This window comes from Chiloscyllium plagiosum, unplaced genomic scaffold (genome assembly GCF_037043375.1).
Source record: "Chiloscyllium plagiosum isolate Xiang-an unplaced genomic scaffold, Cpla_swu_hap1 HiC_scaffold_19, whole genome shotgun sequence".
NCBI lineage: Eukaryota > Metazoa > Chordata > Chondrichthyes > Orectolobiformes > Hemiscylliidae > Chiloscyllium > Chiloscyllium plagiosum.
In genome coordinates this window covers 17,585,637-17,608,291 of record NW_028270157.1, presented here as the reverse complement: position 1 = coordinate 17,608,291, position 22,655 = coordinate 17,585,637, and the positions used below count along the sequence as shown (strand labels likewise).

Below are 22,655 nucleotides of genomic sequence, written 5' to 3'. Positions count from 1 at the left end.
ACACACCAGGTTATAGTCCAACAGGTTTAATTGGAAGCACTAGCTTTTTGAGCGCAGGTCGATCCAAAAGCTAGTGCTTCCAATTAAACCTGTTGGACTATAACCTGGTGTTGTATGATTTTTAACTTTGTACACCCCAGTCCAACACCGGTGTAAGAGGTAATTTCGGTTTAAACTTTAAGATGTGCCTGGACCACAGACTGATCTATAATAAAAGACAAAACCTTTGTTTCTTTTCTAACAACCATTTTATATACTCAAAAGTAGAGTAGTTTAAATTGTGCAGAATGCTGACAATTTGTGAGCTATAGTAAAAGCAAGCAGGCTCTTGATTAATGAAGCCATTCACACAGCTGTGAAGGATGAGTCCCTGACTGATAAGACTCCAGGATGGGGGAACAACTTGAGACATCTGTTTCAAATTAAAGCTTTTGACTGATAAGACTACAGGGTGAGAAAAACAACAAACTTTGGAGACTCTGGAGCCTTTTGTTGCAGACTTTGTGATAAAAATAATGATGTTTTTAAGAATGTGAACCTCATGGCTTGTTGGAGCCAAGGAGAGGAGGGACTTGTCCTATAAATAATGGAGACTTTGTAAGCCTCGGCGCGCCTTTTCTTTAAGGGTGCCCGACTCTGCAGACTTGACTTGTTAATAAAACTTTGTTTTCCTGAATTTGTCTAGAGCGATTATTGAGAAGCGATTTTCGTTTCTAACAACTTGGGGGCTCGTCATCCGGGATCAACACTCCGGCCGCAAGGGGAGTTGAGGAAGGATATCGGAGAAGGTGCACCCTGCTGAGTTCAGCAGTCCCTGATTCCTTGCTTATCGCCCCGCGCGGCTTGAGCGAGTGATATCCGGGAGGCTCAGGAAAACAAAGGAGGGGTGTACCCGAGGCAGTGGGGACGGTTAACGATCGAGTAATTTCGGTGCACCGAACCCAGGTAAGACAAAACTTGCGGGGACCGTGTTTCCGGAGGACTGGGTACCTACGGGGTGCCTGTGGATTTTTTTTTTTCTACAGAGACGTGGGACTCAGGAATCTGGAGGCCGGGGCTCGCCTGTGAGGGATTTTGCAGAGACCGTGTTTGAGGAGGAACGTGTACCTACGGGGTGCCTGTGATTTGTGTCACAGAGACGTAGGACACAGGAATCCAAAGACCGGGGGTGCCTGCAAAGGAACCTGGGCGATCACGGGACTGAAGGTCCGGGAATTGGCTACATTGTGATAGATTATCACGGGAAAAATACGAAGTCCTCGGAAATGGGAAATAAGGGATCTAAGGTGATTAAGGGAAAGGTAGGCTTAAATAGGGACAATGACACATACCCCGGGGTACCTGACGATAGTCCGTTAGGGAGAATGCTAAATAATTGGGATCAGGCTGGAAGAAAGGGAAAATCTAAAAGGAAGATGGTAAAATACTGTCAAAAGTGGTCCCAGAAACCTATTCAGGGCGACTCAGTGTGGTGGCCTAGATTCGGTACTGACGAAGACTGGGTCCGGCAAGCCTTCATTTTATATGTCAATTCAAAACCTGATGTTAATCTGGAAGAAAGTGATTATGCCCTTTGTTGGCTGCCGGTTACGATATCTTGTCAAATGCAGGTAACTAATAAAGACTCGAAAGGGCAGAAAGAATGGGACCCTTTAGATCACTTACCGCCGCCCTACGTGACCCCGTCTGCCCCACAGAATGTTCCTTCGGGTGACGACGATTCAGGGGAAGGGGAAGAAGATGGGGAGGAATCACAAACTACCTCAGGGGTACAGACCAGATCTCAAGCTGAAAAGGGTCACAGACAAAACCCTGTCTCGATTGCAAGAATGAATCCACTCCGGGAAGTGCCCATGGGGGGCGAGGAAGGAAGGACGGGATATGTGAACGTTCCCTTGACGAGTACTGAAGTACGGAATTTCAGGAGGGAGATGAAGGGTCTACTAGAGGACCCCATGGGACTTGCTGAACAATTGGATCAGTTCCTGGGTCCGAATACTTACACGTGGGAAGAGATGTGTTCCATCATGAAAACATTGTTCTCTAGCCAGGAGCGTCAGATGATACGACAAGCTGCGCTCTTGGTCTGGGAGAGAGAGGGGGGAGAAGGAGGGGAGCAGAAGTTTCCCCTCACCGACCCCGAGTGGGATAAGAACACGGAGGGAGGACGGCGCAACATGAGAGACATGCGGGAATATTGGATAAAAGGAATAAGACACGCAGCCCCAAAGGGGCACAATTTTACCAAAGCCTTTGGTAATCATCAAAATCCGGAGGAAACCCCTACGGACTTCCTAGACAGGATTAGGAAGAATGTGCAGCAGTTTGCTGGGGTGGACCCTGAGACGGACGTGGGGCAACAACTCATACGGGTAGAGTTTGTATCAAAGGCCTGGCCGGACATACGAAAGAAGTTAGAGAAAATGGATGATTGGGATAGTAAATCTTTAAGTGAATTACTACGAGAGGCGCAAAAGGTGTTTGTGAGAAGGGACGATGAGAAGCAAAGGAAGGCGACAAAGATAATGATGCAAACGGTGCAACAAATGACAGCTGGAAGAAAGGAAAAGGGAGAGCCGTGGCAGAAACAGGAAAGGGGAGAGTCGTGGCAAGAGCAGAGGAAAAGAGAACCATGGCCGGAACAAAGGAAGAGTGGAGGAACGCGAGACCGCGACAGGGAAACGAAGAGGACACTCAGATGTTACTATTGTAATGAAGAGGGACATTTTAAACGGGAGTGCTCCCGCTACAAGCGGGAGGTGAGGTCGTACGCCCTGATGGAGGAAGATTAGGGAGGTCGGGGGTTCCTACCCTTGGGGCAAAAGGACTATCGACAGGAACCCCTGGTAAACTTGAAAGTAGGGCCCCAAGGATCGGAGATCACATTTATGGTGGACTCGGGAGCCGAAAGATCAAGTATAATCCAAATACCCCCCGGCACCCGAGCAGGAGGAAAAGTTATGGGGGTATCTGGAATTGGAGGACAGAAATTACAAGTCCCAGTGGTAGAGGATGTGGAAATTGGATATGAAAACAGAACTACTAAACGAGACCTCCTTCTACTGCCATCGGCGGGATTTAATTTGTTAGGAAGAGACTTGCAGGTCAAACTAGGGATCGGAATGGTACCAAGTAACGGGGAAATGGTGGTAAGGTTGTTCGCCCTCACCGAAGAAGATGATCAACAAATAGACCCGGAAGTTTGGTACCGAGAGGGGAACAGAGGGGGTCTAAACATCAAACCTCTCCAAATCACCATGTTACCAGGAAGAGGCCCGGTAAGAAGGAAACAATACCCGATTGCTATGGAAGGACGGGAGGGGTTACAACCTGTGATAGAAAGATTAATCACAGATGGACTACTGGAGGAATGCATGTCCCCTTTCAATACTCCAATACTCCCTGTGAGGAAGCCGGACGGGACATATAGGCTGGTGCAAGACCTGCGGGGGTTGAATGAAGTAGTCCAGGCTAGATACCCGGTGGTACCTAATCCCTACACGTTAATGAGTAAAATTCCCCCCCGAACATGAATGGTTCAGCGTAATAGATCTGAAGGATGCTTTTTGGAGTTGCCCCCTTGACGAAGAAAGTCGGAACCTTTTTGCCTTTGAATGGGAGAATCCCTTCACAGGACGAAAGCGACAGTTAAGATGGACGGTCTTGCCGCAGGGATTCACGGAGTCACCCAATTTGTTTGGACAAATACTGGAGCAGATCTTAGAAGGATTTCAGTGTAACGCGGAGAATCAATTGCTCCAATATGTCGATGATCTCTTACTCTCAGGACCAAGAGACGAGGAGGTACGAGCAGACACCGTTGCCCTGTTGAACTTCCTGGGGAAACAGGGTCTACGCGTCTCCAGGACAAAACTCCAGTTTGTGGAGCGAGAAGTAAGATATCTGGGCCATCAAGTCAGTAAGGGGCACCGCCGTATCACGCCAGAACGAATATCAGGAATTACGGGTATGCCAATACCCAGGACGAAGAAGGAAGTCAGGCAATTCCTGGGACTAGTAGGGTATTGCCGGATATGGATTGAAAGTTACACCACTTTAGTAAAATTTTTGTACGACAAACTGGGACAAGAAGGACAAAAGGTGGACTGGTCAGATGAGGAGGAGCAGCGATTTAATATTATTAAAAATAAACTGATTCGAGCTCCGGTATTGGCTTTACCCACCCTGAAGGAACCGTTCCAGTTATATGTTAATAGCGCCGGCGGAATTGCCCAGGGTGTGCTCACTCAGCTGCGGGCAGGGAAACGTCAGCCGGTTGCATTTTTGTCAAAAATGTTAGACCCTGTGTCACGTGGATGGCCGACCTGTATACAGGCAGTGGCAGCTACGGCAATGTTAGTAGAAGAGACCCGAAAACTTACCTTTGGAGGAAGGATCACAGTATACTCCCCACATTCGGTTAGTGCCATACTGGCTCAGAAGGCTCACCGCTGGTTAACAGACTCTCGCATCCTAAAGTATGAGACGATTTTGATGACCGGGAATGATCTCAATTTTGCAAAAGATCTCAGTTGCAACCCAGCCCAGTTTCTGTACGGACGTCCTGCAGACGGGGAACAGGAGCATGATTGTGTGGAATTTGTGGACTTGCAGACCAAAAGCCGAGAGGACCTGCAAGAAGCCCCGCTGGGTGAGGGACAGGAACTGTATATCGACGGGTCCTCCTGGTACATCAGTGGAGTACGATACAGTGGCTATGCTGTTATAGATGGTGCAACGAAACGGACGATTGAGTCTGGACGACTGCCCGGGAAGTGGTCAGCCCAATCCTGTGAGTTGTACGCCCTCCAGAGGGCCCTGAAGCTGTTGGAAGGGAAAGTGGGGACCATATATACTGACTCAAAGTATGCATACGGAGTCGTTCATACTTTCGGGAAAATCTGGAAAGAGCGAGGATTGATAACTTCCCGGGGAAAGGAATTAGCTCACGAACAAATGATCAGCCTAACGTTGGAAGCCCTGGCGTTACCTACGGAACTTGCAGTAGTCCATGTACCCGGTCACCAGAAGGGGTCGACACCGGAAGCGGTGGGAAACCGGCTGGCAGACGAGGAAGCCAAGCGGGCAGCGGTCGGAAAATCCGTCCAATTGTTAACGTTAATACCGTTGAGGGAGGGCCTCGCTAAACAACCCGTCTTCACCCAGGGGGAGATTGATAAAATGGATCAATTGGGTGCCCGGCTAGATACTAACGGGAAGTGGACGGTTCCTGATGGGAGACAAGTACTGAACAAACAGATCACCCGGGGTATTCTGCACCGATTACACCATCAGACCCACTGGGGGGTGCAAGCCATGTGTGACACAATCCTGAGAGACTATGTATGCAGGGGGATATACACATTAGCCCAACAAGAGGTAGTCGGATGCCCCACTTGCCGGCGTATTAATCAGAAAGCCATGCGTTCTATGCCAGCTGGTGGTCAGCCCCTAGCGATTAGGCCATTTCAGAGGATCCAAGTTGACTTTACAGAATTACCCCCAGTACAGAGATGGAAATATCTGCTAGTAATAGTAGACCATTTCACTCACTGGGTAGAGGCTTTCCCAACTGCCAAAGACGATGCACCAACCGTGGCCCGACTGTTGTTAGAGAACATAATCCCGAGATATGGCATAATGGAATCTATTGACTCCGATTGCGGGACGCATTTTATTTCTAAGCTACACCATTTGATCTGTAATGCCCTGGGCATCCAATGGAAATTCCACACACCCTGGCATCCTCAGAGTTCGGGTCGAGTTGAGAGAATGAATGGCACGCTCAAGACCCAATTGACTAAGCTGATGTTAGAAACTAAGTTACCCTGGCCAAAGTGCCTGCCCATTGCCCTAATGAGGATACGTACGGCACCTCGCCGAGATGTCGGGGTTTCCCCCTATGAAATGCTCTTCGGATTACCGTATTGGAGTAAGGTTGATGGATGTCCCACTCTACAAGGGGGGGATGTATTTATCCGAACCTATTTACTGGCCTTATCCCGTTCTTTTGCAGAACTCCGAAGGAAAGGTCTCCTGGCTCAGACTCCGCCGCTCGACTTCCTCCTGCATAAGGTGGAGCCCGGAGATTGGATACTTGTTAAGACCTGGAAGGCCGAAAAGCTCCAGCCGCGGTGGGAAGGACCGTTCCTGGTTCTGTTAACAACTGAGGCAGCTGTTCGAACGAAAGAAAAAGGGTGGGTCCACGCATCAAGGATAAAGGGGCCCGTTCCGCCTGAAGAAGAAAGCACCTGGGCATGCGAGCAAGGGGACAAGCCGTTGTCGGTAAAACTGAAAAGACAGTAATAATGAACTCTACTTGGACTGTATTGGTGGGATGGTCTCCTAGGTGGTAGCTGGTGGCGCAAGGCGTTGCTGGTGGTTGGGGGCGGCATGATTCTTCTTCTCGTATTACCCTGCCTAACTCCCTGTATTCAGTTTTTAATTCAGAAAAATATTTCCCGACTCCAGGCAGTGGTGGTTCCACAACATGGGACACGGGAACTTAAAGTGATGTTGCTGCGAAAGACCAAGGATTTCCCGGGCCCTTGAGGGAAGGGGGGGGGGCTTATCTTGGTCAGGCACATCTTAAAGAAAGAAAAGGGTGGAAAAGGGTAGAGTAGTTTAAATTGTGCAGAATGCTGACAATTTGTGAGCTATAGTAAAAGCAAGCAGGCTCTTGATTAATGAAGCCATTCACACAGCTGTGAAGGATGAGTCCCTGACTGATAAGACTCCAGGATGGGGGAACAACTTGAGACATCTGTTTCAAATTAAAGCTTTTGACTGATAAGACTACAGGGTGAGAAAAACAACAAACTTTGGAGACTCTGGAGCCTTTTGTTGCAGACTTTGTGATAAAAATAATGATGTTTTTAAGAATGTGAACCTCATGGCTTGTTGGAGCCAAGGAGAGGAGGGACTTGTCCTATAAATAATGGAGACTTTGTAAGCCTCGGCGCGCCTTTTCTTTAAGGGTGCCCGACTCTGCAGACTTGACTTGTTAATAAAACTTTGTTTTCCTGAATTTGTCTAGAGCGATTATTGAGAAGCGATTTTCGTTTCTAACACCGGCCATCTCCAAATCATGACTGCCTGTAAGTGTAATGGAAGAAGTCCAATTTAAACATTTAAGAAGGCTTTAGAATCTGTATACGGTACCATCGTTTCTGCGCCAGCTCTCTGAGCATTTTAACTCAACGCCAATCTCCAGCCCTTTTTACCCCGTGGTCCCGCACATTGTAATTAAGTGATCAGGTCCTGGTCTCTGCTGTCTCGGGATTACTGCAACGTAGGGAGTTACAGCTCACAGCGTTAGTTGTGGACAGACTCCAGCGGAGTTGCGCAGGCGCCTGGGTGGAATTGTCGCACTTTCGGCGTAAGGGAACGGGGAGGCGCAAGAATCTGCGCGGGTCTGGTGGCGTTGGAGCTTGTTTAAAGCGTTTCCATCATTAATGCAGAACGTTAGAGAGGCTGCATTTATTTTGCGGTTGCATTGATCCAGTTTAACGGCTGTTTGTTTTGTGTGTGTACAGGAGGGAGGTGACGGCCGGCCCGGCTCCGGGCGCTGATTCCTGCCCGCATTCCGAACTCTGCACCCCGGCGGAGAGAACCATGCAGCGGCCGGGCTCAGTGCAACAAAAAATCCCCACCGCTTTCAGCACCGCAGTGAAGGATGAGCCAGCAACCAAGCGCCATAACCAGGTATGGAGCAGCCACTGCCTGGGTCTAGGAGGGACCATGTGCAAAATGCAGAGCTCTCTCCAGGTTGCAGTCATTTAAAAAAAAAACTTTAAAAGAGAAAGTACTCATCATATCCGGAGCAAAGGTGCAAATTCCGGGCTTTCAGTTTTAATTCATCATTTTTACAAGTCGAAAAAGCACCCGGCCATCTGGTTTAAGATGGGAATCTGCCCAGGTATCAAGACAGAGAGAGAGATGGGGAAAGTTTGTGATTTCCTGTGTTGCGAAGATGCATTTAGATGGCGCCTTTCACGAACACCTGGATGTTGCCATAAAATGTGTCACAGTCGATGAATTGCATCCGAAAGCATAGCTTCACCTCCTCTCTCTTCTCCTCTCTTCTCCCCCCCCCCTCCCCCCTCCCCCCTATAATTTAGGAAATGTCGCAGGCAATTTGTACATAGCAAGCTTCTGTGACCAGCAATGTGGTTTATAAAGAAGTTTTTTTTAGAAACCTTAGTGTGGAAACAGGCCCTTCCATTCAACAAGTCCACACTGACCCTCTGAAGAGTATTCCATCTAAACCCATTTCCCTAACCTATTACTCTTCATTTACCCCTGACTACTGTACCTAACCTACACATCTCTGAACACCATGGGCAATTTAGCATAGCCATTTCACCTAACCTGCACATCATTGGATTGTGGGAGGAAACCGGAGCACCTGAAGGAAACCCACGCAGACACAGGGGCAGTGTGCAAACTCCACACAGACAGTCGCTCAAGGCTGTTTCTGTGTTGTATGGAACTTTGTGCTGAGTCCATCAGGAAGGATGCAAGCCTGAGTTGGGTGACTATTCCTGGCAGCAGAGGCCTGCAGGTCACAGCCTCTCTGTACGTGGATGATGTTGCTGTTTTCTGCTGTGATCCGCTCGCTCTGCGCAGACTCCAGAGTATCTCAAACAATTTGAATTGGCCTTGGGACTCAAGGAGAGAGTGAAGCTGTGTTCTTTGAGAATTGGCCTGACTGATCCTTTATCCACTTCACCGTCAGGTCACATTTATGGTGTTGGAAGGATCTGGGACATGTGCAAAATCTTGGGAGGAGCATGTTGCCAAAGTGATACAGGAGAAAGTAAGGTCTGCAGATGCTGGAGATCAAAGTTGAAACTTTATTGCTGGAACAGCACAGCAGGTCAGGCAGCATCCAGGGAACAGGAGATTCGACGTTTCGGGCACAGGCCCTTCTTCAGGAATCTGAAGAAGGGCCATTCCTGAAGAAGGGCCTGTGCCCGAAACGTCGAATCTCCTGTTCCCTGGATGCTGCCTGACCTGCTGTGCTGTTCCAGCAATAAAGTTTCAAAAGTGATACAGGAACTGGGTTGATGGGAGCACTGTTCTCTCTCCAGATATGAGTTCCTGTCAGTGTTGTACATATCTGGCCCATTCCTGAGCCTGTGTCACTGCAATTACCCAAGCCATCTTTCACTTCATCTGGAGGTTGAAAAATGGATTGGGTCTGCAGGGACACCATGTATAAAACTCTGGTTAAAGGGGAGGGAAAAAATGTACCCAACGCTGCCCTCCCCCTGATGGCCTCCTTTGTGTATGGCTGCATCAAGCTGTGTATACACTCTGGGTATACAAACACCAATTGTCACTGCTGAGGCTCTACCTGTCCCTGATGTTGTGAAGGATGGGTCAGGCCTCGTTGCTGCAGAACGCACCGAGTAGTCGGACTGTCTATCATGGACAAGTTTGTAAATGAAATACCTTTGGCTACAAGTTCATTAGGAAGTGGTCAGCACGTAGCATTCTTGAGACCCTGTGGGAGAAGGAGAGGGTGGATCCTATTGGGTGGTTCTTTGAGCAGACTGTCAAAAAACATTTGCTAGAATGCATCGTTGCCAGAACTTCCGAACAAGGACTAAGACGTAGTTTGGCTGGTGCTGGGGAGGGTGGTTTCTGAGAGATCCTGGCCCTGTTAGCTTTATTAATGTTTACTTCTAGTACCTGCCACTCTGCTAAATATGAGTTTAAAAACAATGCTCTGATTGTACTCCATGTATGGATGGTGTTGACTGCAAACACAATCGTTTAACAAACTACACAGAAGCTTTCTTTGGAAAAAGTCACCATTTCATTTGTGAATACTTCTGTATTAAAATTCCTTTTCAGAGAAGTTGTTAAATTCATCTAAAACCCTAGTTTGCCCTCAACTGGATTATTCTGGAGTCACACTTTAGAAAGGATGTGAAGGCATTGGAGAAATTGCAGAAGAGGCTGTTGCAAATGTTTCCTAGGATGACGAACTTCAGTTACGAAGATAGATTGGAGAAGTTGGAACTTTATCCTTAGGAGAAGAGAAAGTTGAGGCGAGATGCTCATCATGAGAGATGCGGACAGACTAGATAGAAACACACTTCCTATTTAAGGTAGCTAGGAAAAGAAACAAGAGTGTTCCCTCTGCAGGTGGTTCGGGTCGGGGTGCTGAGTGTAAGTTCAGTAAACCGGCTTTAAAAGGTCATTAGATTATTTGAGGAGAAAGAAAATTGCAGGACAACAGGGAAAGTGGGATGAGGTGAATTATTGAGGACTTGAACAGCCACTTCCTGCAACCGACTTAGGGAATGCTTGCTCATCATATCTTCAACCAGATCTCCAGATGGTTATTTCCACACTGACTGGATTGATTCATCAATCTAATCTGTTTGTACTCCATTGGGTCAGATCCTTCATTTATAAACTTGTTTTCAGTCTTACAGAGTTTTGGCGACCGGAGAGCTAAGTCTGAAGGCACTGGAGGCAGGCATACACCATGCAATTGCTACTGAGAAAGTGGATGGCTCCTGCTGTTATGTCACAAAGTACAAAGGTAACAGCTGATGAGCCATTGTTTCAAAAAGTGAGAAAAGTGCTTTTTAAAAATGCATTAAAGCATAGACTATAGCATAATGATAATGTTACTGTTCTAGCATTCAGAGGCCCAGATTAATGATCTGGAGATGAGTTCAGCTGCTACTGTGACAACTGGGAGAGTTTAAATTCAGTAAATTAATCTCTAAAATAAAAATCTCGCCCCATTAATAATTGATTGTAATTGTGCATAGTTCATTGAAGAAATTCAGAATGTGGTTATTAAAGCAGATGGTATTTTAGACTTTATTAATAGTGGAATAGCGTTTAAGGAGGTGATGTTGAACTTTTAATTTTCGTTCATTCAAGCCTCTGCTTGAGTATTGGTTTGATTTATTATTGTCACATGTACCAAAGTATAGTGAAATGTTGTGTTTTGTGTGCAGTACAGGCAGATCATACCATACAAAGTGCATTAGGGTATTAGAACAGAGCGAGGAATATAATGCAGGGAAGGCGCACAAAGAGTGAGATCAACACTAAATGTAAAATTTGAGAGGTCCATTCAGAAGTCTGATAACAGCGGGGAAGAAGCTGTTCTTGAATCTATTTGTATGTGTATACAAACTTTTATATATCCTCTGCCTGACGGGGGTGGTGGTGGGGTGGGGTGATTGATTACTTTGTTTGCTTTCCCATGGCAGCGGGAAGTGTAGGTGGAGTCAGCTGATATTGCTCCCAGTTCTGGGCATCACACTTAGGGAAGGATGTGCTAGCATTCAAAAGCATACAGGAAAGTTTCATGGGAATGGTTCTCTGGATGAGGAACCCCCCAGTATGAAGATAAATTGGAGAAGTTGGCTCTGTTTTCTGTGGAGGAAAGGAGACTAAGAAGAGATTTGGTAATGTTATTCAAAATCATGAAGGGGTTTCTGGACAGAATAACTTGGGAGAAAATGTTTCCACACGTGAGAGGATTCAGAATGAAAAGGCACAGATTTAAACTGATAGGTTACGGTCTGGAAAGCATTGCCTGAGAGTATGACTGTAAGATGAAGGAGTAGAAATAGGCTGCTCCACCTTTCAATCAGATTATGGTTGATCTGATAATCCTTAATTCCACTTTCCCACCTTATTCCTAGAACTTTTCAATACCCTTCCTGATTAAAAATCTATTTATTTCGGCCTTTCATAGAGCCCTGAAGCACAGAGACTGGCCCTTTGGCCCAAACTGGTCCATGCTGACCAAAATGTCCGTCCACACAACTCATTTCCCTGCGCTTGTCCCATATCCTTCAAATTTTCTCCTATCCATGTACTTGTCCAAATGCCTTTTAAATGTTGTTTATGTACCCCCCCCCCGCCTCAATCAATTCCACTAGGAGCTCATTCCATATGCGTACCACATTGTGTAATTTTTAAAGAAGTTGCCCCTCGGGTTTCCTTTTATTCTTTTCCCTCTAACCTTTAAACTGATGCCCCCGAGTCTGCAATCCCCCAACCCTGGGGAAAAGACTGTGTATTCACCATGTCCATGCCTCTCATGATCTTATACACTCCTATAAGATGCCCCTTTCAATCTCCTGCGCTCTAAAGAAAAATGTCCTAGCTTGTCCAACCTCTGCCTATATCTCAGGCCATTGAGTCCTGGCAACATCCTTGTAAATTTCTTCTGCACTGTTTCGAGTTTACTAACATCCTTCTGACAGCGAGGTGACCAAAACCAAACACAATACTTTGTGTAGCCTCACCGACATTCTGTATAACTGCAATATAACTTCCTATACTTTCATATTCATAAAGGCCAGCTTCTACAGCCCTGTGTGGTGAAGAATTCCATAGATTCACTTCCCTCTGAAAGAAGAAATTCCTCCACATTGTGTCCTCACTGGGTGATCCCTTACTCTGAGATTATGCCCTTCACCATCCAGAAACTGAATTCCCAACAGATTCCAATATGGACCAGGATAATGGTGAAAGCATTCCATTCCTTATGGTAGTGACTAGCTCCTAATTTTGTTTCCTCATATTCTTTTGCTTAACAACTTAAATCTGTGTCCCTGCTTACTGGTCCTTCTCTCACTACAGATTATTCCACTATTTTTCAATCTCTCTAAGTTTTATTTCAAATCTACCTTAAACTTCACTGCTGTAGAAAGACCATTTTTCTCTGGACTCTTCACTGCACTGAACTCTCACATTCTTGGTTCCATTCTGGTAAATTTCCTTTACCTTTGCTCAAAGGCCTTTTGATGTTTTTCTTAATGTATGATGTCCAGAATTGGTCTCAGTTCTGCACATGAGCCAGCAACAAATTTATAGAAGTTCACCATAACTTTATTTTTAGATTAGATTACTTAGTGTGGAAACGGGCCCTCCTTCTATGCTTTTGTAATCTATACCTCAGGGGGTTTATAATGCTAAGGATCCCAAATGCCTTTAAAACAGCCCTTCTCAACTTCTCATTATATCCAATAGCTTGTGTAAACACTCCCAGTTGTCAGATTTGCACCTTCTTTAAAATCATACTCATTAGTTTTATATGTTCTTTTCCTTGGTTTTTCTTGCTCAGTCAATCTCTTCACATTTTTGCCTGTGTTAAATTCAGCTGCCACTTGTCTGCCCATTTTGTCAGTCTGTGTTCCACTGAAGCCTATTATTTTCCTGTTTTCTGTTCCCTATGTTTGAGTTTGTAACAAAAGCTTACATGCTCCAAATCCCACTTGTTCAACCATTATCCAGCAATATCCACCAATCGACTTGAACTCATAATGGCTTTTCTTCTATGGCCTGGTTAGTAGGACCTATCCTTTTGTCTGCTCGATGTACAACGCTGTGTGATTGGGACAGTGGTGACCTCTGAGAGAGAGAGCATCGTCTGGTCTCTCTGTGCTGTGAAGTTCTGAAGTTTCTGTACCTTTTATCCTTTGTTGTGTTTGCTTTAAGCAACGGGCAGAACTCAAATGGTTAATGAATGTCTGGTAAATATTGTCAGATTCACCATATCTCTGGGCTCGACTGGACAGAAAACCCACCAAACAAGCTGAGAAACGATTCAGGAGATTCCAGTCCTCCAAAACCAGCACCGGTAACAAGAACATTTTTATTTCCTCATCTATGTTTAATATTGATAACTTACTGCAATTTTAAGAATACTTTGCCCCAGTGATTAGAGTGAGGGAGCACTTTTACATGTTAAAGGGGGTTGTCTGGATTTGAATGATTCTTGCCTTATTCCTTTTCTAGCTGTGACCTGATATTTTAAATTCAGGGAAGGAGACTGATGTTGAAGTGGTCTCGATTGTTTTTGTGACTTGCTCCAGCCCAACATCTCCCCAGTTGTCGTCGCCATCCTCTTCCTCCTCCTTCCAACTGTTTGTCTGTTCACTCTATCATTGGCAGGCGTATCAGCAGCGACCTGGGTCCTAAGCTCTGGAGCGCTCCCTCTCGCCCCCTCATCTCCTTCGAGGCACTCTTTGAAAGTTGACTCATTGATCAAACTCTTTGCCGTTTGTCCTCTCATCTATTTAAATGGTTCTGGTCGTCTGCACTTTCTCAAAGAAACTTTTCTCTTCAGTTCTCTGCCCCAAGGCTGGTGTAAGGTGCGATACAAATGTTTCTTGTTGCATAGCATTGGGAGAGAATTTGAAAATGCCCATTCATGAATGTCCATGTTTATATAAACAACAGACTGAGCAGTCTGGTATAACAGAAGGCATGTATTTGAAATGTGAAAGTTAGTGATGGTGTTGAAGGATATAGCTAACAAATTCCTAGGTAACACTGCTTTATAATAGGTGTGACTGCATGGATTGAGTGCCCTCTGTCCATTGCTCGATTTCCTCCTCAGAGTTCACTTGGAATCTCGACGATGACTTTCGGACAGTCACTGAATCCTGGATCCCAGCACATGGAGTGCCACAAGTAAATGGCCGTCTGCAACCGGATGAAAATGGCCACATTCCTGGTATGAGTTTTCATTCTTTAGATGATTATTGTTTTAAGATTCTTCACTGGAGCATCATAAGAATTTATTTTCATTCCTCCTTTTCCCTCCAAATAATCCCCAAGGTTGGGTTCCAGTAGAGAGAGGGAGCAAACCCTACTGCTGGCACCTTTCTACTGTGAATTATGATGCTGGATTAGCACTGGTTTTGAGACCCTGCTCGGAGAAGAACCTTCTAGAAATTACTGTTGTTCCGTTAATGGAGCTTCTTGAGCAAACATTGGAGCTGGTGGGAACGCACATTAACGGCAATCCGTATGGTAGGCGGAATTCTGTTTATTCATTCTGCATTTTCTTTCACTTTTAATTTGCATCTCTCAGCCTTACCTTGTTTGGGGGTCAGCCGTATGTCACTTTGCATTGTTTCCTCTGAGTCACGTCACGGCTCCAAATCCCAGTCCGAAACTCGAGTACGCAATCCAGGTGGACATGCTCAGTGTAGAACTGCAGGAGTGCTGCACTGCCGAAAGTGCCATCTTTCAGATCAGATGCTTAACAAGGCCCTGTCTGCCCTCTCAAATGCTCACTTTTCCATTCTAAAGATGGAAACTCCCGATAGTGCAGCACTCCCTCCGTACAGCATTGGGAGTGCCAGCCTAGGTTTTTGTGTTGAAGTCTAGACCTTCTTTCTGACTCTAAGGCGAGAGTGCAACTTGCTGAATCACAGCTTGTATCTCCAGAGATGTCTATTGACCAAATTAGAAGGAAATATTATGAATTAGAGAACAGGAAACTGATTCAAAATCGAAAGGAGAAGAAACCTTTCTCTTTAATTCTCTGCCCCAAGGCTGGTGATGGTAGAGGTTCCACCGTTCCTCCTGCCTGCCATTAGTGTGTGCTAGAAGGATTTAAAGGTGGATCATCAGCCTGTTTGGCCGTATTGTGAACGCATCTTCCCTGGACATGAGGCCTGGAACTGAAGGCTCAGAGGCAGGAACGCTACTCAGTACACCACAAAAGCTCCCATGAAAGATATGGGTTAGCTAAACTGATTGTTCATATGTTTACAAAGATGGTGAAAAGTCAGTTTTACAGCATGGTAAGTCAGTATTTTGCGGCAAAGGAAGTTTTTAATATTACTCACTTAACCACAGGATGATCAATTGATCTTTTATCCTATTTGTTTGTGGAACTTCACTGCCGATTTAGATTTAGATTTCTTACAGTATGGAAACAGGCCCTTCGGCCCAACAAGTCCACACCGACCCTCCGAAGAGCAACCCACCCAGACCCATTCCCCTACATTTATCCCTTCATCTAATACTACGGGAAATTTAGCATGGCCAATTCACCTAACCACAGCGCTAACCACTGAGCCACCGTGCTGCCCATGATATTGGCAATAAAATGAGTGCCTGTCGAAAGTAATACTCTAGTTGACAGTATTCTGGAATTCCCTGAGCATTTGAAAGGAGCGACACAATTTTTTCTTCACCAGTCATTATCAGATTCCTTGAAAGTAGTCATAGGTAGATAGGATAGTGAAGAAGGCTTTTAGTATGCTTTGGTCAGAGTATTGAGTACAGGAGTTGGGAGGTCATGTTGCAGCTGTACAGGACATTGGTTAGGCCACTGTTGGAATATTGTGTGCAATTCTGGTCTCCTTCCTATCGGAAGGATGTTGTGAAACTTGAAAGGGTTCAGAAAAGATTTAAAAGGACATTACCAGGGTTGGAGGGTTTGAGCCATAGGGAGAGGGAGAATAGGCTATGGGTGTTTTCCCTGGAGTATTGGAGACTGAGTATGACCTTAAAGAAGTCTATAAAATCATGAGGGGCATAGATCGGATAAATAGACAAGGATTTTTCTCTGAGGTGGGGGAATCCAGAACAGGAGGGCATAGGTTTAGGGTGAGAGGGGAAAGTATAAATGAGACGTAAGGAGCAACTTTTTCATGCAGAGGGTGGTACATGCATGGAATGAGCTGCCAGAGGAAGCGGTGGAGGCTGGTACAATTGCAACATTCAAAAGACATCTGGTTGGGTATATGAATTGGAAGGGTTTGGAGGGATATGGGCCAGGTGCTGGCAGGTGGGTCTAGATTAGGTTGGAATATCTGGTCAGCATGGACGAGTTGGACCAAAGGGTCTGTTTCCGTGCTGTACATCTCTATGACTGTTGATCACTTTCAACTGGAGTTGGGACAGATTTTCACAAGGTGAGGAATATTCCAGCTCCACTCTCTCCCATCTCATTTTGGTTGAATGTTTCCTCATTTTTTTGTTTCTAATGTGCTTCCTGTGAGTACGGAACTGACAAGGGTTTACTCTTAATTCTATCCCAGGGCTGGGAAATAAGAAGCAACCTGTCCATTTCCTGATTTCTCACGGTTCCCTGCAGATTGAGAAACCCCTGATGCTCAACCTCACTGATCTAATCACATGGTTTGAAGGAAGCCCCGAGGGTAAAGTCGAAGGCATTGTGTGGCACTGCAAAAATGGGGTGTTATTTAAAGTAAGTAAAAAGGTTAGTTTGTTCTAATTGGTGTTGAGCAAACAGAAAGGTCATTTGGAAGTGAGCACACTTAGAATGGTTAGAGCACAGAAGGAAGCCAATTGACCCATCACCTCCGTGCTAACTCTCTGCAAGCGTAACTCAGTGAGTTAACACTCATTCTTTGCACCCCCACTATTTTTTCAACTCAAATGATTATGCAATTACATTCTTAAAAGTCATGATTAAATCCACCTCCCCACTTCCAGATAGTGGTGAGCTGTTTCTTGATTAGTCTGCTGTGATGGGAATCCAGGGTATTAAGGTGCCTTTGATGTGAGCTCACTCCCATGTGATGACATCTCCCCAGTGGAAGATTGGAACTGCTTTCTGTAGCACACTCGCTATTTCTTGTCTCAGTAAGCAGGCCAGTTTTGCTGGACATACCAGCCGGCTCAGTAACTTGTGACTTCTCACTCCACACCTAGCGATCCAGGGCACCAGTGCTCCTAGTAGATGGACTGCAAGTGGAATCCGTTGGTAGGCTGTGACTTTAAACTGGTTAAACTTCAGGATTCTTCACCTTAAACTTGGATCTGCTGCCTCTGAGCCTGACCTCTCTGGTTCTGCATTCTTATCAAGGAAGCAGAAACTGTGCAGTTTGTGAATGACAGCACTTTGGAATTGTGCTCCATGTTATTTTCAGTGTGGTTCAGTATCCATCAGCTGGTCTTATTTGAGAGAATGTATTTGCTGATGTTTTTATTGAGTAATCTTTGTTCTGCTGTCCCAGAATTGATCTCGTTTCTGTCAGTCTGCTCAGGGGTCATCATTAATTTGACAAAGATGATGGCCTTGAGCCTACAATATAAGATTTTTCTGTTCGCTCCTAAACTACTTTTGAAACTAATATTTTGTTCAGTTTTATTTCACACCTCTATATACAGAGTCATAGAGCATAGAAACAGACCCTTCAGTCCAACCAGTCCATGCCGAGTACAGAATCCCAGACTAAACTAGACCCCTGCCTGCTCCTGGCCCATTTCCCTCCAAACCTTTCCTACTCATGTATTCATGCAAATGTCTTTTAAACATTGTAATTGTACCTATATCCACCAATTCCTCAGGAAGTTCATTCCAACACAAACCCACCCTCTTATTTGCCTCTAATGTCTTTTTTTAAATTCTCTCTCCTCTCCTCTCACCTTTAAAATGTGCCTCCTATGGAAATTCCCCAACTTGGGAAAAGACAACTGCAGGTAGTTCTTCTATAACGCGATGATTGTGTTTTTGTGCAACCCTATGTTATAGAAAAAATTAGGCTTTAGAAACAGCGCTTAAGGTGTTGATGTAATCACATTACAGCCAACACACGTTCTAAAAGTTTGCACTTTACAAACAGTGTCCCCAAGTCATCAATTGCGTAATAGCAAATTCCCCTTGATGAAATGTGTTATATCCTAACGACCTGTACCATCAACTCTTATCTGTACCTCTCATTATTTTATAAACTTCTATCAAGTTGCCCCTCAATCTCCTACGCTCCAGTGAAAAATATCCCAGCCTTTCCAAACTTCCTCTATAACTCAAACCTTCCATACCAGGCAACACCCTGGTAAATCTCTTCTGAATCCTTTCCAGCTTCATTACATCCTTCCAATAATTAGGTGACCAGAACTGGGCACAGTATGTTGCATTGACAAAGTAAGACATCCCGTTTCCAACCGATTTAATGTCCATATTTCTCATTTTCAGCTTCATCGTCATCACCTGGGTTTACAGTGGCCAGTGCAAGACCCATATTTGACTGCCCGACCTTTATTCGTTAATGTTGATCTAACAAGGTATGAGTGTGATCCTGAAACTAAGTCATCGTTCCTGGTTTTCGCAAGGCTCAACGGGAAGCAGTTTGACCATTTTAAAGACACTCTGTGGGAGACAGATGCTGCAAGCTAATATTGTATCGGTCAAGGGATACCAGTTTGGATGTTCACAATGGCTTGTGAGTCAGTAGGATTGTAGGACTGCTATTGGTTTGTTGCAGTTTGCCTGCTATGCCTACAAACCTTGCTCTCCGTTCTGACCACGGTGTTACTGAGCAGAATGTTAAAACATTGTTTTTACATGAACCTTTTAATGCTGTTCAGAAATGGTCCTATAGATGTTTTCCGTTGAGACATCGTGACACAGCTCTGGAGCAGGTGGGATCAAACCCAATTCTGTCTGCTTCGAGATAGGGTCACTACCACTGTACCAACAAGAGCCCCTTCGGAATGAACATCTGATGTCGTCAAGAAAATCTCAAAGCAGGCACAAGCTGTTTACATGGCTCACTTGGGTAAACTGCAGCAGGTGGGTGTACAATGTCCGTTTTTGGTTTAATATTACAGATCCAAACACTACAATGAACCAGACTTATTACCTCAAACTATACTATCCAGCACAATCCACATATGAAAGTATTGACTGCATTTAGGAGGAAACTACAGAGCGACCTCCATTATGCTTGGCTAAATTGTTATCCAGCATGCAATTATCTAAACACCATACTCCCTGCCCGTGTTGTTTGGATATATGAGGCTCCTCTGTATTCGATTACCTTTGATGCCATGTGTTAACTGCTGTTTGTATGTTTAAAATTTCTGTAATTTGGCTTTATTGTTGAAAAGATGCATGTGATAATCTTGCTCTTGGTTTGTTCAGTTGCTGCAGTATTATTTACCATGTATTGGTTATTCCTAATTCACCACATTTTTGTACAAAATGTTCCTAAGTTTCCATTAAAAAAAAACAAATGTCCTTTTCATTTCCGCTTGGGGTGCCATTGGCAAGACTGGCGTTTACAATGAGCCACCTCCTTGAACTGCTGCAGTCTGTGTGGTGAAAATGGTCCCACAATGCTGTTAGGGTGATACTGCCAGGATTTTGATGGCCGCAGATCAGGAATGGTGGTACTCATCACAGGTGAAGGTGGAATCAGGCCAGCTTGGATTTGTGTGAGAGACTTGTGTACCATTTTATTATTTGATTCCTTCAGGTTCTACCATTTGGCTTTAATAATTCTTAATGTGACTGTATTTCAGAGCCTGTACTTGGGGCAATGTTGGAGATGACTAGATGATAAAGTCATTGCTGAGTCCCCTCTTGGGTTAAACATCATGTGGCACAATGCCCAGAGCAGCAATGCACTGGTGTCCTAATCAACATCCAGAACAAATAAAAACAAAATGCTGGAGATTTGAAATAAGAACAGAAAGTACTGCAGAAACTCAGCAGGTCTGGCAGCATCCATTATGAGAGCAAGACCTGCTGAGGCTTTCCAGCAACAAAATGAGAATTTTTGTTGTACCAAAAATGCAATGCAAAAATGCATTTATCCAGATTGAACTCCATCTGCAATTTCTCAGCCCATTGACCCATTTGATCAAGATACTTGAGGAAAGAATGTAAAAGCCTTGGAGGTGAATCGGAGGAGGTTTACGAGATTGATGTCTGGAATGAGTGGTTTGTCATAGAGTCCTACAGCATGTAGACAGGCCCTTCACCCCAAACTGGTCCGTCTGTGCTAACCCCGTTTCCTTGCACTCGAGGCCCATACATTCTGGTAATTGCTATAAGTCAGGTAGTGGAAGGGAAAAAGGAGCTTTGATGAAATTGCAATCACTAGGGAACTAGGATTCAGTGAACTGATGGAGCCGTAGGCTGACCAGTCTGCAGGTGCTGATCTTTATCTTGGAGTTTTAAAAGGAGAGGATGGATGTATTCAGGAAATATTAAACCAGACTGGAATTTGCAAATATGAATCCTCAAATTAAAAAGGCAAAAACCAGGAAACTAAAGGCCAGTTAGCTTGACATCTGTTTTGGGGAACACTTGTTAATTCAAACACTTAAAGAGCTGACTTCTTAGAAAAAAACATAAGTTGTAGGGAAGAGTCACCATGACTGCATGAAAGGGAATTGTTTTTAACCAATTTATTTGAGTCCTTTGAAGGAGTAACAAACATGCACTGTGGATCAATGAAACATAGCGGAGTCCTTGTTTCTGAGCCAGGAGGCCTGGGTTTGAATCCCACCTGCTTCAGGGGTGTGACATAAAAAGAGAAGACATGGTAACTGAAGGACAGATGTCAGAGGTAGTTTCTTTACTTGGATAGCAGTTGGGGGCGTGGAACTCACTGCCTGCAAGAGTAGTAGACTTGCCAACTTTAAAGGCATTTAAATGGTCAGCTAATAGACATATGGGTGAAAATAGAATAGTGTCGGATAGATGGGCTTCAGATTGGTTCCACAGGTCGGCGCAGCACTGAAGGTCGAAGGGTCTGTATTGCGCTGGAATATTCTATGTTCTTCAGAAAGGTTACTGGACCTGAAATGTTAACTCTGCTTTCTATCCACAGATGCTGCCAGACCTGCTGAGCTTTTCCAGCATTTTGTTTATATTTCTGATTTCAAGCATCCACGCAGCGTTTTGTGGTCTTTTTCGTTATTTACAGGTTATCCAGCACTTTGGTTTTATCAGAATACGTGAAGAGGGGTGAGACTTTGCAGGAAAAATTCATTTTAATCTTTAATTTAGAAGAGTGAGTGTCCTAACTAAATTTATTTATTTTGGTTAATCAGTATCAAAGTAACCTTTTTGTTTCTCTTTGTGTGGGTCTGCAGTCATCAGCATCACCACTACTCTCTGGTTCTGTCTCAGAACAAACCTTATTTTCAAAAACATTACACTCATTATTGTGTGGTGCCGAATAACGTTTTTTGATGATGCTTGTAGAAGGCTAGTTACTATTGTAGTACAATCAAATGAGGTCTCATGCGATACAGGAAATATTAAATATGGATTACTAAGTGAATTGAGGTTTAAAGGGACCTGCAGTTTCCAACTTCAGTAAAGAACTGATGGAACATGGAACTCAAGAAGATCAAAGACTAGAGGATTTGAATGTACCAGGTACTGCATTGAATCATTGAGAGTTTTATTTACAATATTACTTTGTGCAAGGAGTGGAGGAAGATTCCTGGATTCATTGGCACCGTGTGTGTGTTCAGGGCAGCTTTGTCCAGCCACAAAAACAGAAATTGCAGGAAAAGCTCAGCAGGTCTGGCACCTTCTGTGAAGAGAAAGCAGAGTTAAGGTTTTGGGTCTGGTGACCCTTCCTCAGCTGCAAGACCTGCTGATCTTTTATAATTTTGTTTGATTTGCAGCATCCGCATCATTTTTTGTTGTTTTCCTTTTTTTTATCTTAGCTCTGTCCAGCCTGTTGTTTGGTTTTGCATTTGGCCAGTTGTGCAAGTTAAGAGGAGTCATTCCCATGACTGTGGACTGGTGCTGGTGAACAGTGTTCCCTGTGGTTTGTTTTGTCTGCATAGGGGTCTAAAAAGGGGTTGAATTTAAGTTTTATAAGTTGATTTTTTTTATTAGTACTGATTTATTTATAGTAAACAATAGCTTTCTGTTAACCTGAAGGCAGGAAAATAGGAGACTGAGTAACTGGATTAAATCTTTAACTTTTTTGTGATGATTGCAGGAGTAATGGGACTCTAGTATCAGTACTTTCCCAAATGGATTGTGACAGTATATCTAAATGATACTTAATGACTTTGTTATTCTGGTTTCAAATGTTGCAGTTCTAGTTCCATGTATTAAATCATCCAGAAAGATTCAACTTACAGAC

General features: G+C 44.5%; 1 protein-coding gene across 2 annotated transcripts; it reads left to right on the top strand.

The window, feature by feature from the left end:
- The first annotated feature begins 7,397 nt into the window (after positions 1-7,397).
- rlig1 (RNA 5'-phosphate and 3'-OH ligase 1) lies at positions 7,398-19,777 on the top strand. 2 transcript variants are annotated; one of them, XM_043709881.2, is made up of 7 exons: positions 7,398-7,704; positions 10,441-10,558; positions 13,535-13,627; positions 14,390-14,506; positions 14,611-14,805; positions 16,830-16,999; positions 18,734-19,777. In XM_043709881.2, the coding sequence occupies exons 1-7, from the start codon at positions 7,615-7,617 to the stop codon at positions 18,932-18,934; spliced, it is 984 nt and encodes a 327-aa protein (XP_043565816.1). In that variant the 5' UTR covers positions 7,398-7,614; the 3' UTR covers positions 18,935-19,777. The 2 variants fall into 2 exon arrangements, with proteins under 2 accessions (XP_043565816.1, XP_087853192.1); XM_087997066.1 differs by having other exon boundaries at positions 14,357-14,506.
- The last annotated feature ends 2,878 nt before the right edge of the window (positions 19,778-22,655 follow it).

Coding starts and splice junctions, on each gene's coding strand:
- rlig1 (XM_087997066.1), top strand. CDS start 7,615: ATGCAGCGGCCGGGCTCAGTGCAACAAAAAATCCCCACCGCTTTCAGC. Junction 7,705..10,440: donor CAACCAAGCGCCATAACCAG/GTATGGAGCAGC, acceptor ACTTGTTTTCAG/TCTTACAGAGTTTTGGCGAC. Junction 13,628..14,356: donor GTCCTCCAAAACCAGCACCG/GTAACAAGAACA, acceptor GCATGGATTGAG/TGCCCTCTGTCCATTGCTCG.